The sequence below is a fragment of the Myiozetetes cayanensis genome, unplaced genomic scaffold (assembly GCF_022539395.1).
Source record: "Myiozetetes cayanensis isolate MyiCay16 unplaced genomic scaffold, myiCay2020 scf10, whole genome shotgun sequence".
NCBI classification, from domain to species: Eukaryota; Metazoa; Chordata; class Aves; order Passeriformes; family Tyrannidae; genus Myiozetetes; species Myiozetetes cayanensis.
Window position 1 is genome coordinate 16472665 of NW_026086605.1, and position 17018 is coordinate 16489682.

The 17018-nt window shown below is 35.3% G+C and overlaps 1 protein-coding gene across 1 annotated transcript in view; it reads right to left on the reverse strand.

The window, feature by feature from the left end:
* MYOF (myoferlin) overlaps positions 1-17018 on the reverse strand; it is a 67110-nt gene that overhangs the window by 36853 nt on the left and 13239 nt on the right. The window contains exons 4-17 of the mRNA XM_050339917.1: positions 16165-16273; positions 14863-14947; positions 12593-12753; positions 11938-12066; positions 10401-10463; positions 10241-10291; positions 8618-8648; positions 8052-8167; positions 6732-6858; positions 5379-5482; positions 4372-4443; positions 4222-4265; positions 3763-3845; positions 1505-1543 (exon numbers count right to left, since the gene is read on the reverse strand). Coding sequence (XP_050195874.1) covers positions 1505-1543; positions 3763-3845; positions 4222-4265; positions 4372-4443; positions 5379-5482; positions 6732-6858; positions 8052-8167; positions 8618-8648; positions 10241-10291; positions 10401-10463; positions 11938-12066; positions 12593-12753; positions 14863-14947; positions 16165-16273 — 1214 coding nt within the window. The remainder of the gene's footprint in view (positions 1-1504; positions 1544-3762; positions 3846-4221; positions 4266-4371; positions 4444-5378; positions 5483-6731; positions 6859-8051; positions 8168-8617; positions 8649-10240; positions 10292-10400; positions 10464-11937; positions 12067-12592; positions 12754-14862; positions 14948-16164; positions 16274-17018) is intronic.

Here is a 17018-nt window from a genome sequence, read left to right on the forward strand (position 1 = left end):
TACTGCTGGGTTTGCATTCACACCTTGCAAATTTACAAGATGAATAATATTCTAACAAGCTCCTTCTAGAGCTAATTAAAATCTATACTCTCGGGAGTTAATTGTTCTTTCAGTAACAATCAAATACATGCCAAGGCTATTGATTGATAAATTGAATGAGTGATGTAATGATAATTAGATAATTAGAGCAAGGTAAGCAGTACACATGCAGAAAAATACTGCATAGTTTTAAGTGAACAGAAAAGATTCTATATTCTTCTCCTTCTTGTATCCTAGCTTTTGCCTTTGAACAAGTGATCCTTGTACAAAAAAAAATCACTTGGAGTGATCTGCAGCACAAAGAAGGATGCATTTATTTATCACAGGAAAAGAAGGCTGAGATAAGGAAGTGACCCTGAAGGGTTATGCCAAGTATGACTATGCCACTGCTGAGTAGCACAGAGATAGTAAAAATGAACGTGATGTCTTGATGCAACTTCCTGTCAACACAAAGTCACATAAAATCTGCACAATACAAAAGAAAGATTTGCAGTTCTCTAGTTTGCATTGGGATACTTCCATATCCTTATATTTGAATCAGAAACAAATCAAAATTGGAGTGAAAAAGAATTGCTGGAATGATGTTCAGAGTTTTAAAAATTCTAACACTGAACTGCTCGCATCAGATCTCAGTATGACTAGATTTAAGGTACAGACATGTATTAATATATTCATTACTTACTGATGTTAATAAACAAAATGTAAATTTTGAAACAAACAAACAAAAAAACCCTCCCAAACCTGGCATCAAAAGAATTATTTTCTATTTTTTTTATTTATAAATTCAATTGTCTACTTTCAGAAGGTTGATAAATATGTATTACAGAAAGTGACTCTTAAAAATTATTTGTCTTTAACCTAATATTATTTTATTAAGAAAGACAGTAAATGAATTATTGCGCAGATGAATGAATGAACCTTTCAACTGCAATCCACTCACATTTATTTCTCACCATATAAATATTTATCACAAAGTCTTTTAAAACTGGATGTCAACCTAGACAGTTATGGAAAAACACATCTCTCCAGGCAGTAACAGAATCAGATTTTAGTTTTCAGACTTTATTTATATAGCTTGTTAAGCATAAGCAAAACAGCCACTAATTATCTTAGGCAGTTACTTACTTCTGCAAGGCTCGGCAGCTGCAAAAATAGATGTGATCTCATAACTAAGTTAAAAATTGCAAGCCATTGTTAGACTAAGCACTTTATAATTGAAGCAACTACATGCTCATCTCTAACACACAGCTTGTAGCACCAGCCAAACAGAAACATTTTTCAAACCAGTTCCAGTGCCAAAACTGTTTCATAAAGTTATTTATGTTAGATACTCCTTAATCATAGTGGTGAAATATTTTAGAAAAGTAATTCTTAAAAAATATTTTTAAGATGATGGATTATCTTAGGCAATACTCCTCAGTTTGGGCACTGGAAAGAAAAATCAGTAACAGATGAAGATATAAACCTTCATATGATGAAGCCCCTGTTCCTGAAGATGAAAATTCTATATTACAAAAAGAGAAGTAGTTACATGACAAGTGGCAACAGCATTTTAAAAATACACACATCACAAAGCAATCTCCCTCTAAATTAAAGTTGAAGGCCTGAGAAAAAATAAAGGTTCATGTGAGTTGGAATTTTTTTTCTGATTAATATATGAAACTATTACTCTTCCTGTACAAATTCCAAAGGGAAAAAAAAAGCATGTAGCTGACAAAATATATTGCTTACATATATATATATATATATTCTGTTTCAGCTTCGCACAGTCCTCCTTCACACAAAATACAAACTTATTTTTAAAACTATTTTTAAAATTATAAGAACATTTAAGAATCCCACCACATTTCAGAGTCCTTTAGGGTATCTACATTTACTGAGGACCATAGACTAGTTCAGTTTCACAATTCTTTAAAGCCAGAACAGGCTTCAGGCACGGCACTGAAGAGAAGATAATCTGTGATTTTACACAGAAATGGCCATTCCAATGTCAGTAACTCAGCAGACAGAGAAACCAAGCAAGATTTCCTCAATTACAAAGTGCCTGGGTTTGAAGCATAAATGTGCTGTGACTCAGCTGCAGTTCAAGTTACACATTTCTATAGGGAGTATAAATGATCTCTCCAGAGCTGAATTTTCCCCTAAAGCCCAACCCATTTCCTTTTTCTGTTGCTTCTGGTTGCACATGGGATATATGAAAAGAATGTTTGCACAAGCTCTTCCTTCAACAGCAGTTGTTGCAAGAGGACTACATTATAAGCTTGAAGTTAAGTGACTGAAAATATAGTTCCATCCAATTCTTGCTTCAAGTTGCTACAGGATTGGAGCCACTATGTTTTTGCCATTTTGTTTTTAAGTGCCTGATATAACCACCAACTTAAGGAGAACCTGGTCTGTCTCAGACAAGTACATACATAGATTTTGTAAACACAACAGAAAAAATTAGTAATTGGCAATGGTAGAAATGGGTTTGAGTCAGTGTCCTTCATACTAGTGTAGATAGTCAGACAAATACATATTAAGCCTGTTTAGCCTTGAACTTTACAATTCTGTATGGACAACTAATATGCCAAACTAATATGTTCATTAAAAAGATAAAACATTTTTTTCTGGTAGGTTAACATAGAATCCTTGTCCTGCAGCTAGCTCAACTGTATGAAAGATATTGTAATAAAAAGATGAGGTGATTAAAAATAGAGATCACAAAGAAATAATCATTAATCACATGATTATATTAAAACATAAATGTAAGAGGATATTTTTTAATATTATCCAAAATCTTGGCACAAAAAGTATTTCTTATAATATCTTAAAGAAGAGTTTTATTACAAAGCTATTTTCCAATGGGAACAACATGTTAGACACTTAATATCCTGCCTAACTTGTTGTTTTCTTCCAGTTAATCAGTTTTGGTTTTCAGTTTTTATGAAATTACATATCCAGTCATCTATACTGATTGAAGCACATAAATTAATTGTCTGCAATCATGCAGTGCAATAAAATCTTCATTCATTGAAGTTAATAAAATAAGGGTTACTAAGTAGGAATATGAAGCAGGCATGCAATGAGATGCAGTGCCCATTTCTAGTAAGCTACTGATCGGAGTAAGACTGATCCAAGTTCCTCGCAGCATCTGAAAGAAGCCTAGTAGTACACAGCAAATGAGTATGTGGTTCTAGATAGTTCCTTTACTCAGGAAAATTCCACAGTTTATACATTCTCTTCCCAAAGAAAGAACAGATACTCTTATAAGGTAGAAAAGAAGTCTTGTTTACTAGTGCCCAAAGAATCAGTAACTCTGAAGCACTGACTCCAGATTGCCTTGAAATCAAGTGTCTTATTAAACACATAAGTAAAGTTGCTTATCTTACTCATGATAGATTGGGATATCACATAATTTTCTGAATTTGGCAAAGTACTCACAAATTTAGTTAGTTTTATATATATATGTGTGTGTGTGTGTGTATAGAACAGAATACTGAATTTTGAATTAGTTACTGCTATTTCAATGGTGATGTGGTTTAGACATTAAAATTTTAATACTTTACTTTGAAAAGTCCCAGAGCATGTTTTCTAGGAGCATTGCTTTGAAAACTCCAGAAACAGATAATCTTGTTGCCACAGAACTGGGGAACTAAAGAAAAATATACTTAGTACGCTAATCTTTGCTATTTTCTGTAACACAAGAGAAGATAGTAAGTTAGACACTGCTCAACCCATTACCTCCAACCTCTCCTCCAGAAGAAGCAATTTTTGAGAGGCTTAAATATGTCGTTCCCACTACATCATTTTTTGTAAGACGATCCCTACAGAAAGAAAAAAAGTCTTTATTTAAATATAATATTGGTCATCATACACAGAAGCAAGCTACTAGTTTGCATCACCTGGAATGCTTTAATATTACTAAGATAGTAATGACCAGTTACAAAAGTGGGTTGTACCAAGCAGAAATCACCTGCCTTTTACACTGTCACTTTAAAAGTGACAGTGCTCAGTGCTCATTGCACAAAATTAACAATAATCCATGTTACACTAATCACTCTCCTGTGAAGAAACCATAAAGATACTTAAACACTTGCTTAGACCGTAAAAATACTAAAAATACCTGACAACAGAACCAGACTTTTCTTTACTTAATATAATTTATCTTGCTTAGTATTTTGATTAAAAGTCATAACTTACCAGTCAATAACTGAAAGTTTTATTTTTTCACACATTGAGGGAAACTGAAGAAAAAAAAAAAAAAGCAATTAAGGTAAAATCACTTCTGTAATGTTAATGCCCTGAGTTCCAGAAGGATGGTTGTTTTCTACAGAAACAAGGGGAAAAAACTGACCTTGATTTGAAGGAAATAATTTGATTCCACTCTGGATTGGCATTTTTCTCAATTATATTTGTGCAAACCTGCCAAAAATGAAATCAACCAAACAGCACATCAAAGAATAAACAGACAAAACAGCATATGCTAGCTATGACTTAGGATACATCATAATCTGTTTGGAAAACATAGGTAGTAGTTAATGATAATGAGCGGTTTATGCTGCAGTGAGCTATTAGTTTTCCATTGATAACTACTGCTAAAGTGACCTGCATATGGAACACTAATGACTATTAAAGGAAAAGAAAATTTGGAAACTGCGTTTAAATATGAGATTGGAGTTGCCCTACCTTTTATTTTCACTTGCTACAATTAAATGAAATTATTAAAGCCTGTTATTTCCATAAGCCACAATTTAATATGCTTTCACAGTAGTACTGAACTCTTAACACAGCAGAGAAATGAAATGGACAAATTACTTGATTCCAATTTTCTTTATGCAGATTTTAGAGTAGGTGAAGAATATGGGAGAGGCTATATTATTTGCTAGTCATATCTTTTAAAGATCCTCTACATTACTGGGAGTGGCAACCTGATTATATAACATATTAAAGAAGTGACAAAAAAGATATGCTACCGATGAATGTAAGTTGTACAACTGTGCTCCAGATCAAATTTGGCATTCTAAGGAACACATTAGTAATAAAATGCACAAATGCTGTTAACCTGTCCAGAAAGATCTGTATCATGAGTTAACAAAAGCCATCAGGAACAGCCAGAAGGCAAGCAATCTGGCAAGCACTACTTCTAGCATTTACTCATACATTCCTTGTATTAGTCATCAGCTCTACACCCTTTCTACTGTACCTTGCTGTTTGTCCTCACTTTACAAAGTGAACTTTTTTTTCCATTGGTTTTTTATTTCTATAATTTCAGTAAACTTAAAAATTCATATTAGTATACAAAACTTGTTCTCAAGAGTACTATTAGAGTGCAAAGATTCAGATATTTACTACGTTACCTTTTTCCCAGCAAAAGAAACTTCTACAAATGGATCTACCAGGTTTTTCTTGTCTGCTTCTCCTCCAAATATTTCCTTGACAGTCTGTGCAAAAGCATCATCCACTGGAGAAGTGTCAAAGATTGAATTAAGGGGGTTGGTTGTTGATGATGATGATATTATTATCGTCAGTTTAAATAATAAGTTGCCCATACCAATCCCACCAAAATCAACAAAATTACAGATCTAGGAAGGATAAAGTCTAACCTGATAAACAAAATTCTGAAGCATATTGCTGGTAAAAATGGTGAATTTATGCTAAGGAGCAATTTTAAGAATACAGATTTTTCAAACACCACAGGAAGTGCTGATGTGCTCCTGAATTTAAAGGCATCATTGTATTTGAAAAACATTATGCATGTATCTGTAGACATTGCCATTTGTTGTTACAGATAGAGGCGAGAAAATAAGCTAATAAGGCACAAAAAGTCACCTACATTCTATGAGAAAACACATATGGCATATAATGAGAAAAACAGCCTTTGTCTCAGCCAGAAAGGGATGACATGAGTAAAATCTCCCTAAAAGAATTAAGATCAAACTGCTTACAAACTTTCCTGCCCTCCAAGGCTATTTATTCAAGCTTATGGTACTCAGCTGAGAGCCCACAAACTGCCTGCTGCTCTCTGAGATGCAGCCAGTTCCTAGATCCTTGTTTCCCACGGCCACTCAGGAGCAGGGTGCTGGTCCTGGCCACGGCCCTGGCCACAGCAGCAGGGGCTGACTGACTGTGGCAGTCCTGTGGCCTTTGCCCTGCTGAACACAGCTGCAGCTGTGAGCACCTGTGAAGAAATAATGGACTGCTGGCCAGAGGAAGCTGCAGAAGGCCACTTGCAGTACTACTTGTCTACTGGGATCTAAATGACATGGGTAAAGAGGGCTGCAGGGAATCTGTTATCTAATAACCTCTCAAAAGTTGGCAGGGATTGGGATCCAATGGGAATTTGACACATGCACCATATACTTCAGGAGATGTGCACAGAACCTTATCTGCATATCAAGTGCTGTTACTTACATGTAACCTCTATGATTGGAGAGGGCTAGTGAAGATGACCCTTCCCCACTACCACTCAGCAACAGGTGAACATTACCAATCTCATGGGTAACACATTAAATTAACCATTACAAGAATTAAGTAGACTTACTGAGCATTATAAAAGGACTGGAGCCATCACAGAATTACTGGCTCAATTAAAAATGAAAAAAAACTCAAGATGTTTTATGTTCAAGGAATGTTTCTGAATAGCTAACACAAATAAATGTTTCTAATGCTAAACAAAAACACCAATGGACAAGCTGGGAGAAGCTACGTACTCTGGGGAATGTCCTCAGCTCTGTAGATTTTGAGAAGGAAAGTGACCCATCGAAGTGCAATTCCAGCAGGTAATAACAGATTGCTCTCCACATCATCACTTTCATTATCTCTCTCTCTTTTTTCAACCTGTTGGGACATACAGTGGTACACAGTAAAGACAGAATAACGTACAGAACTTAGGTGATTAGTTAAACCAGTGCCCACAACATTCTTCAACAGAAGACTTTTGTCAGTTTTATTATGAAGAATGAGACTGTATCAAATTAGCAAGCCACAAAAAATTCATTCTAGCTAAACTATTTTACCTATACTTTTAGCTCTAAAGCACTCAATTGCAGGCGCCCATTATAATTATACTTTTAAAATTATCATCATCAGATGATGATGATTTTGGCCCATGTATAATGTAAATTCATGCAAATTTCTTGCTCACCTGAAGATAAGGCATCTTACTGCAATTAGAAAGGCTTACAAATCTGATATATATTTACCAGAACGTACTGCTTCCTCATTTAAAAATAAACACATTACAGATAATCAGACATATCCTTGTGATTTCAAGAACAATGAAGACAGCAGAGAGGAAGAGTTAATATGCAACAAAATGGAAATCTTCCATGGTTCTGTGCACCACATTGTATTTAACTAGAGAGTACCAGTATGCAAAAATATCAGGCAGGAAGAACAGCAGAACTAAAACTACAGAAAATAGTCAAGTAAGGAAAATATTACAAGAAAAAAGGTCCTGTTTTAACCCTGTTTTTACTGACAGCAGACAGTTAAAGATTGGATCGTTAAAACTATCTACTTGCTTTCATATGCATCAAATTACTTGTGCCTGGCTTGTAATTATTGATGGGTCTGATTTTCACCTGGAAAAATCTGGAGCTTTCTGGTACTCAGGTTTCTCTGTGGGCTTGTCTACATTATGTAGTAGTGGAGACATTCCTGACTTAGTCCTGGAACTGGTATCAGTATGTTACTCAGCCTAATTAGCTCTGCTAAGGAGAATTACATATTATCTTGCATGCAAGAACAGTCTAACATATCTCTGCTTCCAGTATGCAAAGGAGTATCTACACATAGTAGATGAACACACCCAGAGCTGGTCCAGAAGTTACTTAATTGGGCAGAATAACAAAATAAGCTTTGAGTTTGCCAAGTAGTGCTGCATAACCTGGAAACCACTTGTAAATCTTGTCTTACCTTTAAATCCTGCTCACAGAGCAAATTACACAGTATTAAAAAATGGGGGGGGGGGGCACAAATAAATATCTGTGGGGTGGAAAGGGGAAAAAAGACATTTAAATGAAACTTACTGGTGGCTCATCTCCAGTTCCCAGGACAAACATGCTGACTTTCATATAGCCTTTGGGTCCTGAATTTGTATCTTCAGGATCATTCAGCAAAAGCCATTTTCTCATGACTGCATGGCCTGAAATAGAACAAACATCATCACTAGCCCTCAGTAATATCCATTACAAAATGTCAGCCATCATATAAACCATCAACTATTCCAAAAGTATAACCTAAATTATCCTAATTATTTAAAAAATTTATTCTGTCCTAGACAGGTCTCAACAGTGCCATTCCAAACAAGAGATCTAGTGTTAAAATGCTGTGGCTTACTAGTTCAGGGACATAACTATCAAATATTTTTGCATTATTTTTCAAATTTTAGATCTTTGATACAAGAAAGGGCTTGTACTTTATCTTGAAATCACTGAAAGAGATATATATTGTTGGATTTTTTTAAGTTAATACTTAAAGCAGCAAACTTAAACAACTTTACATTAACTTTCTTCTTTTACTTTGGAAATGTAATGAAATGTTTCAACTTCTAGTTTCATCGTAGGAAAGAAGTTCTGAAGTAACTGTTACTCACCAGGCTCATCATAAACATAGCCAATGTCGATCTGAAATAAAGATCAAAGGCATTATCTTTGAAGAAATACCAAACCAAAAAAGTGGTTGGGCAACTCCCCTCACGTTTTTCGAGAGCACTACTACATTGTTCTCTTGTCACAAATAAAAGACAGTTTACATAGCATATTATAGGGAGGAGAAAATGTTTTACACTGACAAATGAGGGATTATGAATGGATACAGCAGCCAAGAAGACAATGCAAGAAAATATGTATTAGAGCTAACATCTGTAGTTACTTTCTTCTTTCCTCAGATACCCAGCTTTTTCATTTACCACAGACAGAAGATGGGGCTAGCTTACTGCTTTTTGAATTCCCTGGGATCAGCCATTATTTTATGTTCAGACAGGCTTTTCAGAACACTTTTGTTTCCTGCTTATTTCCTGCTCAACATCTCATCTTTCAGTTACAGAAATGAATCTTGCTTTTTTAATGAATAATTTCCTTTTTTGTTTTATTAAGAATATGACCAATATTTTTCCCCCACTGTGTCAAATCTGGACAAGATTGCACATATGCCATGATTGTATTCATTGTATCAGATTTCAAACATGTTCAGGAAGGTAAGTATGTTTGCTCATGGCAATTGGGGTTAGTATTCCTCGCAGGTAAAGTCTGAAAGGGTGTTTTTCTAGACAGAATTACCCTTGCGGTTTTCTCTTGGAATGTGTGCCTGCAGGAACACAAAGTAGCTGAATGACGTGCTGTCACCTGCTTAGTGAATGATCAATCCTTCACAATAGCAGGGCAATATATCACTCACTGAGTCACTAGAAATTACATAGATAATAAGCAGTGAGAAGCAAAAAGCTTTGTGGCAGAAAGCATTTCATTTAGAAAAGAGCACTCTTCCACATTTGCATATTTTTTTAAAAGCTGGTGCAGAGACCTACTGAATTTTTGCAGTACCAAATAAGCTAACAGAAAATACAGCCAACACTAATACTGTAAATGCTATAACAGGGGATCCCAGTAGTCTTTACAATTGCCATGAGAATTCTTTGTCTATATTGCTTTAGGAATATCTTCACCAGGCAGATGTCTACCTCCCAATATTGATATAGCGATTCCAGACAAAGACAATCTCACTAATATCATCACAAATTGCTTTAACTAAGAGACTTTTCCACCATTTCTTTTACTTAACTTCTGACCAAAGGAAGGTCTTTACACATCATTTGAGAATGTGTACCTTTATGCCACCACACATACCACTACTCTGCCTATTACAATTCCCTATTAACATCACCTCTTCAAATTCTATGTCATACCAAATAATCACCTCACTTCCTGTGGGAAAAAAAAATTACCTTGTGGTAAATATTTTTTCTCTAGGATGTAAATTAGAGAACTTGGTATATAAACCACACAAATTTCATTAATAATAATATTTGACTCAAACAAGGAAACTGCTCACTAGTGCTTTGAGCAAATGGTCTCTGGCATGAGAAGTAAGACATCATCAAGTAATTCTTTGGTCCCATGTTAAAGAAGTATCAATTTAAACATCTAAAACTAGTACTTAAAATTTTTCTCCCATTTAATTTAATTTAGTCAAGATATGGAAGTTACTTCATACCCACCTTAAATTCACCCATTAGACAGTCTGCTCGTAAAGAGTAAGAATCATACACCTAAAAAGACAAAGGAGCATGAAACAGGAATGTTCCTAAACATGGTGAAATGGCCAGCCAATGCCATATGCACCCAGCAACCTTTTAAATATGTGCTGTTTTTTCTTACCCGAATGCTAACTGTTTCATCAAGCAACTCTAAAGGAGTCATGTGGACATTGTAGAAAAATATCTGTCAGGGTAAAAACAAAGAAAAAAACCCATCTCAAAATGACAAACATGTAACTTGCTGAACATAAAATGCAAAGACATTATTTTAAGAGGCACATGAAGCATGCCTGATATAGTACTTTTACCCTGCCTCTTTGCTGGACATATTATATGATAATTTAGTGCAGAACAAAAACCTAAATTTAGTAAATAGACTCAGTACAAAACAGACAAGCCATTCACAACTTCCATTTGAATGAATGAAGTAAGCATAACTGTGCTGCAAACTTTCAGCACTACTCTTGCTCCTTGCTCTGCACTTCACATTTTTCCCAGGAGAACAACTTCAGGAACTATAATGGTTGTTCATTTTCCAGAACATTAACTCCTGGTCTAGCCACCTCTGTTGTAGTTGTCAAAAAGGTCTTGTTTAGGGCTAGTGGTGACAGTGATTGTAATGATCCGAATTTTTGAAATTCAAGGCCATAAGAATAAATCTGAGAATTTGACAGCATGAGGATGAATATATTAGCTTATTTGTTTTCATAATAGCATATGCCTCAATAAGTTTGGTCTTTGATCCCAGCTATACTCCAGTCAGTATTTTATCCAACAAAATGGAAGGGTATGTAAACATGGTCCATCCTATTCCATTTTTAGACTAGTGTGGATACTGAGACTTCCTAGGAATTGTTTCAAAATAAGGTGCAACCAAATTTTTGCCCTCCCTGTTTATTCCACAGCTTCACAAATCTTGACTGCTACCTAGAGCTTAGTTTCAAAGTTTTATAACTTCCTTGGTTTTCGCCTGCATGTGTTAAACATGCTTGCCACGCAGTTCCAAGATCTTCTGAATTTTCCACAAATGTCCAGATAATGAGAGTTATCCTCAACATCCTCTCTATTAAGCTAAAGTTTGGCAACATTAGTCTTCCAGCTATGGGATGATTCTTGTGCCCTTTATGTAGCTTTGAATTCTCTCCTGTATTTCAGTGTGTTGGATGTACAGCTCTTCTGCCTGGGCAAAGAAATCTAGTTGTGCTTTTACAACTCATGAGTAGCAAGGCAATGACATTTCCAGATTCTGTGGCAGTCCTATTGACCCAAAGCATTGCACTGAGCACTTGTCTGCACTCATCATAGAGGTCTATAATGATTTCTAATTAATTCTTCTGTGGTTTTTATAACCAGCACACAACTATTCAAAGTGATTCTGTCACATGGTCAACTGCACCAAAGAAGGTGTTCATATGTCTCAGCTGAACTTTGACATCATTCTAGATAGTTTTATCTGCTAAGACTGTTGGTGACAGAAATATATTTAGTGTTGTGAATACATAAAGAAAGGGACTGGAAATGGCAAAATGGATATTAGCAATAATTACCCATAAATACTAGCAAATTCTTATTAATTCATCACAATGAAAGTGGTATTAACTACTTTTCTACATTTGATAGCATCAACATTTCAGCTACAGTGTTCTTACACCACTCACTTCATCAAAATACGGGTTATTTCCTCTTTTGATTCTTGTCCGGTGTGTCTGACCGCAAACATGAACTTTGACTACTGGTTTTATGTTATTTCCAGGCAACTGACGACCTTCAATGACTCTAACACGAATCTGAAAAAACCCCAAACCAACAAATATTTGTATTAATTCATTCTCTATATTATCTATCATCCAGGTGACAACAATTTCTTATTACACCACCAGAAAACTTAGCCAGTACCTGAAGTAGCTGGTGGTTAGGACCAGACAGACTTTTCAGACTTAATTACGATAGTAAGTATAGTTTTACTTGAATTTTACAAGACAAGTTTGGGTTAATTATTTCAATAGGGTTTTTTAACTTTACATAACCACTTATTTTTAAAGCTGCTGTTGTAGTTTGAAATCTATACAATAACTACACAATAAATAAAGTTCAACCAGGTTTCAGTCAGAACTGTACAAAATCAGACATCTCAGTAACAGGCACATTTGAAGGACACTTTTGAAATACTGGCTTTCAAAGGAAAGGGCTAATTGTCTCTACAGTGCACTAGATTTTCACAAGTTGATGTTAAATTATGCTCAGGCTATGTGGAAGGAGCAATGTCATGCTTGGTAGAAAAAGGAAACATGCAATATTTAATAAATCTTTTACCTGGAAATCCTGTGGTTTGTTAGAAAGGATCCTCCGGGCTTTCTTTCCTTTGGTGATGCGTTTAGCCAGCTGGGCTTCCTTCGTACCACTTGGAACTGTTGGTGTGATACCACCAACTGGGCCATCCAATATATCCTCATAATCTCCCTCATCTTCCCCATCTCATACAGAAAAAAACAATGCAATTAATAAACAAATAGCAGAGCTGGATGTTAAAGTTACAGGAGTAAGAGTCCAACATCCAAGAGTTCCACTAAAATTGTATTATTATCTCATGTCAACAACTTTTTTTGCCAACTCCATGCTTCCAACTCCTTTTAAAAGCTGCTTAAGAACAAATCTGTATCCTAACCAAACTACCTCTAGATCTGTCTCTCTTCAGCATGCAATGTGTCTAATACAATTCCCATATACTTTTTTGAATCAACCAACTGAAGCAAAGCACAGTTCAGCTGTAACCATCACCTGACCACTTCACAATACACCAGAAGGGATTAATTTTATTCCAGCTGAAGCTGTTTTCCATCTGCAAGACTAGGCTATAGCACAGTGTTGTTTTTTAGTTGAGAATCATGAAGACATTTAGGGTCTGCCATCCAAAATAAAGCCCTGAATCCTTCTACACAACATTTAAGTGTGGAATAAGTTTCTTAGCAAACCTCTTTGACAGTTCTGAAATCAGCATACCTGTGAAAGACAATTCTACAAGCACATGACACTACAAAACTGAATCACACAGTGAGATTCCAATATTGCAAAAGAGGATCCATAAATATCTAGACCACAAAAGTGGTCACTTCCTTGTGTTTCCAGTTTCTTCTCTTAACTGAAAACAGTGACTTTGGCAAAATCTAGAGGAAAACTGGGTGTGTCTCTGATGGTTAGCATTAACAGAATGCATGTTAACTTCATGAATTATAGGGTGATGATCACTTTGCATAAAGAAATCTTCAGTGATTCTTGTAAGAGATGTACAAAATCAGAGAGACTGACGTGCCATGTATGTTATAACCAGAAGACCTCACCTATTTCTCTAACATCCCTCAAAATCCATTTGCCTGAATGGATCCATACAACTGACTGATTACATACCCTAACTCAGCACTTAATTTTTAATTTCTGAAACTGAGCTGTAGCAATCTCAGCTGGGAAAGTGATTTCATTTCATGGGAAATAGGTATTTACAACAGTTAACTAAGGTATTTGATAATTCACACTGAAATAATTTTCACGTACTTGCTGCATGCTTGTTAAAAAACTTCCATTTTTTATTTTAGCTGGATCTTATAGTTCAAGTACACTTTAAAAAGCAACCAAAATAATCTCATACAAGTAAATTTTGCATTTTTAACCTTCAGGTTCACATTTCTATAAAATTATTTTGAAATGTGGTAATTTAACACACAGCTTTTGTGTTTGCATTATCTATCCTTCCCCTCCAAAAATACCTCTCAGTGAACTCAATGGAATCAAAATTTCCCTCCAGAAGACTTCTGATTTTAATTTTTTCCTTCTTATGTATGTTGTTATGCAAATAATGGTCAAACTGCTTTACTTCTCTTCAAACACATAACATTTATTACATTTACTTCCTTCTGCACAAACACAGCCTTGATATTAGGCTAATTATTTGCCAGTCAACTGCAAAAACCTGTTTTTACTTCACAAGGTCTAGGAAACCAGGAGATCTCAAAAAGCCTGGTTAATACAATATACAGACAGATAAAGGACATTCCCTACTGATCGCAGTATTTCACTGGCTAATCAAACATCAAGCCTGTTATAAGATAAAACAGTGTCTTCCAAAAATTAATTATTGTGCGGTGGAAAAAAGGTTTAACGATTTAAGAAAATCTTTTCACTAAGCTCCTGAGAGGCAAAGTAATAGATGTGATTTCCCTGCTTTTTGGTCAGCCCTAGCATTAGAGCAGATTTGCAAATTGCTGTTCCCTTGAGCATTCACAAACATTTCTTTCCTAAACAAAAGCTATTTTGAAAACTTTTAAGGACACGTCATTCTTTTGTAACCTGATTCCACTAGAGAAAATGATGTTAAAATCCATTTTATGTCAGTACATGCCAACTTTCTTCTTAGCTGTAGTTCTGAATCATCTTTAATTTCTTTAAAATCACTACCTGGTAGTCTTGACATGCTTGCTTATGGTGAACATTTTCTTCTGATGAACAATGCTATTGAATCACTTTCTTGCCTTATCTTAAATAGCTACATGAGCTTTTAACAATACTATTCTGAGAAAAGATGGAAATACCTTCCTGAGCATTGGTCCCTCCTGGATCATTTGGATTTGCAGGTCCAGCTGGTGGCTCATATCCTACTACCAAATCAATTGTTGCCTATAGAGAAACACACAGCATTCACAACAGTTGATTCAAAGCAGTCAGTTGTCCTAACACTGTACATGAACAGTTAACTACTCATAGTCACAGCATGTTTTCATAAAGTTTCAGCTACTAGTAAATTGATAAATTGTTATTAGGCTATAAATAACTACAAACAATAAATATTACACAATTTGGAGCTAATGGAATAGATTCTGAAATAATATCTAACAAATGGAATCGCTTTCTTTATACTTAGAAAAATCTGTCACAATACAAGTATGCAAGATGTTGTACAGATGCTAATTTATTTGGTTCCATAATATTCATGGCAGACAAGGTGACATCCTAAATTTGCTGACAGAAAAACAAAGGCATGGAGAAATAACACAATCTGATCAGCAACTTAAGTCTGAACCGTAAGTCAAATTTCCTATCTGGCATTTGTAATTGCTTGTTCATACCTCCATCCTGGAACAAAAACACGATGTCATTTTCCATTCTATTTATAGAATTGTCTTTTTTGTGCTTGAATGTGGTTTTGGATTATTGAACAAACCGTTTTTATTTGACGTTGCCAGAGTAACATGAGGAGCCAGCAAAAAAAAGCCCAACCCTGTGACCAACTAATCATGATATTAAACTGCATATTATGAGAAATTGAAATTACCCTTAGAGCCTCTTCTTATTTAAGTGCCTTAACAACTATACTACACAAACGCAGTAAGGCCTCAGGTTTTAGAAACTACTTAATTATTAAGTCAATAACCAGCTAAATTTAAACATGTGCTAAACCAAGTTAAACAAGTTCTTGTGTAATTTTCTGAACTGAGCTGGCAGTGAACATGTCCATGATCATGTGCTTTCCAGACTCAGTGCTATGACACACGTGGCTATTAGAAAGAACACAACAAAAAAAGAAATGCATATGGGAACTCCATCTGCTGCTTAGAAAATGCACTTTTCAACATCAGGCTGATTTCCATGCATACTTTGTGCTCAAAATATTTATAACACATATATACAAATACATAATACATACACAGATATAATTTTATAACTTAAAGGATATTAAGCAGACTCAGATAGCGTAGACATAATTATATCTTGCTATGAATTTCATATGTCTGGAGCTTCTGCTACAGATTTCCAAGCATTAAATTGATACTAACCCTGTTGCTGGAGCATTTTGATCAAGAATACAGTAAAATAAGGAACTGTAAGTCACTCACTCCAATTTCTTGTCCCCTTTCATTTAGCAGAGGTATGAGTTTGAAGGGAGAAGATCTGCTCTGATTACCTACAAGATCCTTAAGTGCTATGGATGCACTGCCAATTAATCTGAAATGAAATAAAAATCATTAGAATACAAGTATACACCAAACAGAGGTTTCCCTTTTTCTTTTACTAGTGACTGTTAGTCAACCAAGTAACTCCAGCCAGGACTTGAAAACTCAAAGCACAACAAAAGATCCTTACAAATGTCAGGTAATGACTGGGTACTGCTAATTTGTACTTTATTGTTTCAATCACTGAATTCTCACTGGCAAACTAAAAGATATAATCCTTTCTCTCTCCATGTAGCTTTGCAAACTCCTAGATGAGAAGTAATGGATAAAACTCAGACACACACACGTCTTTGTAACGAAAACAATGAAAGAGAATAAATGCAATCAACGTGCTTACTAGAGAATTCACAAAATTGATCTTCTTGCCCATATATATTTCAGAATAGGCTCATCTTCTTGCTTCTAAATCCTCAGAATGTTTCAATATGATTGTAGAGAGGCCTACCAAAGGAAGCTGATCATGGGATCTGACATGTGGTAGACTCTCCTAAGCTACTTCTGCCTGCTTTGGGACTGCATCTGTCACATCCATGGTTTCACAAAAAGGTGGAAACACCATGTACTTTTAACCTGAGAGACTTCTTTTAGGCAGAGTTTCTCACAGTGTGGCACTGGTCTCGTGATAACTGGCACTGTATTTCATTCCCATACTATGTAGTAACAGTTTACTCCTATACTGAAGTGGATTACTGGAATAACTGAGATTTTTGTCAGTGAAAAAACCCAAGATAATCTTA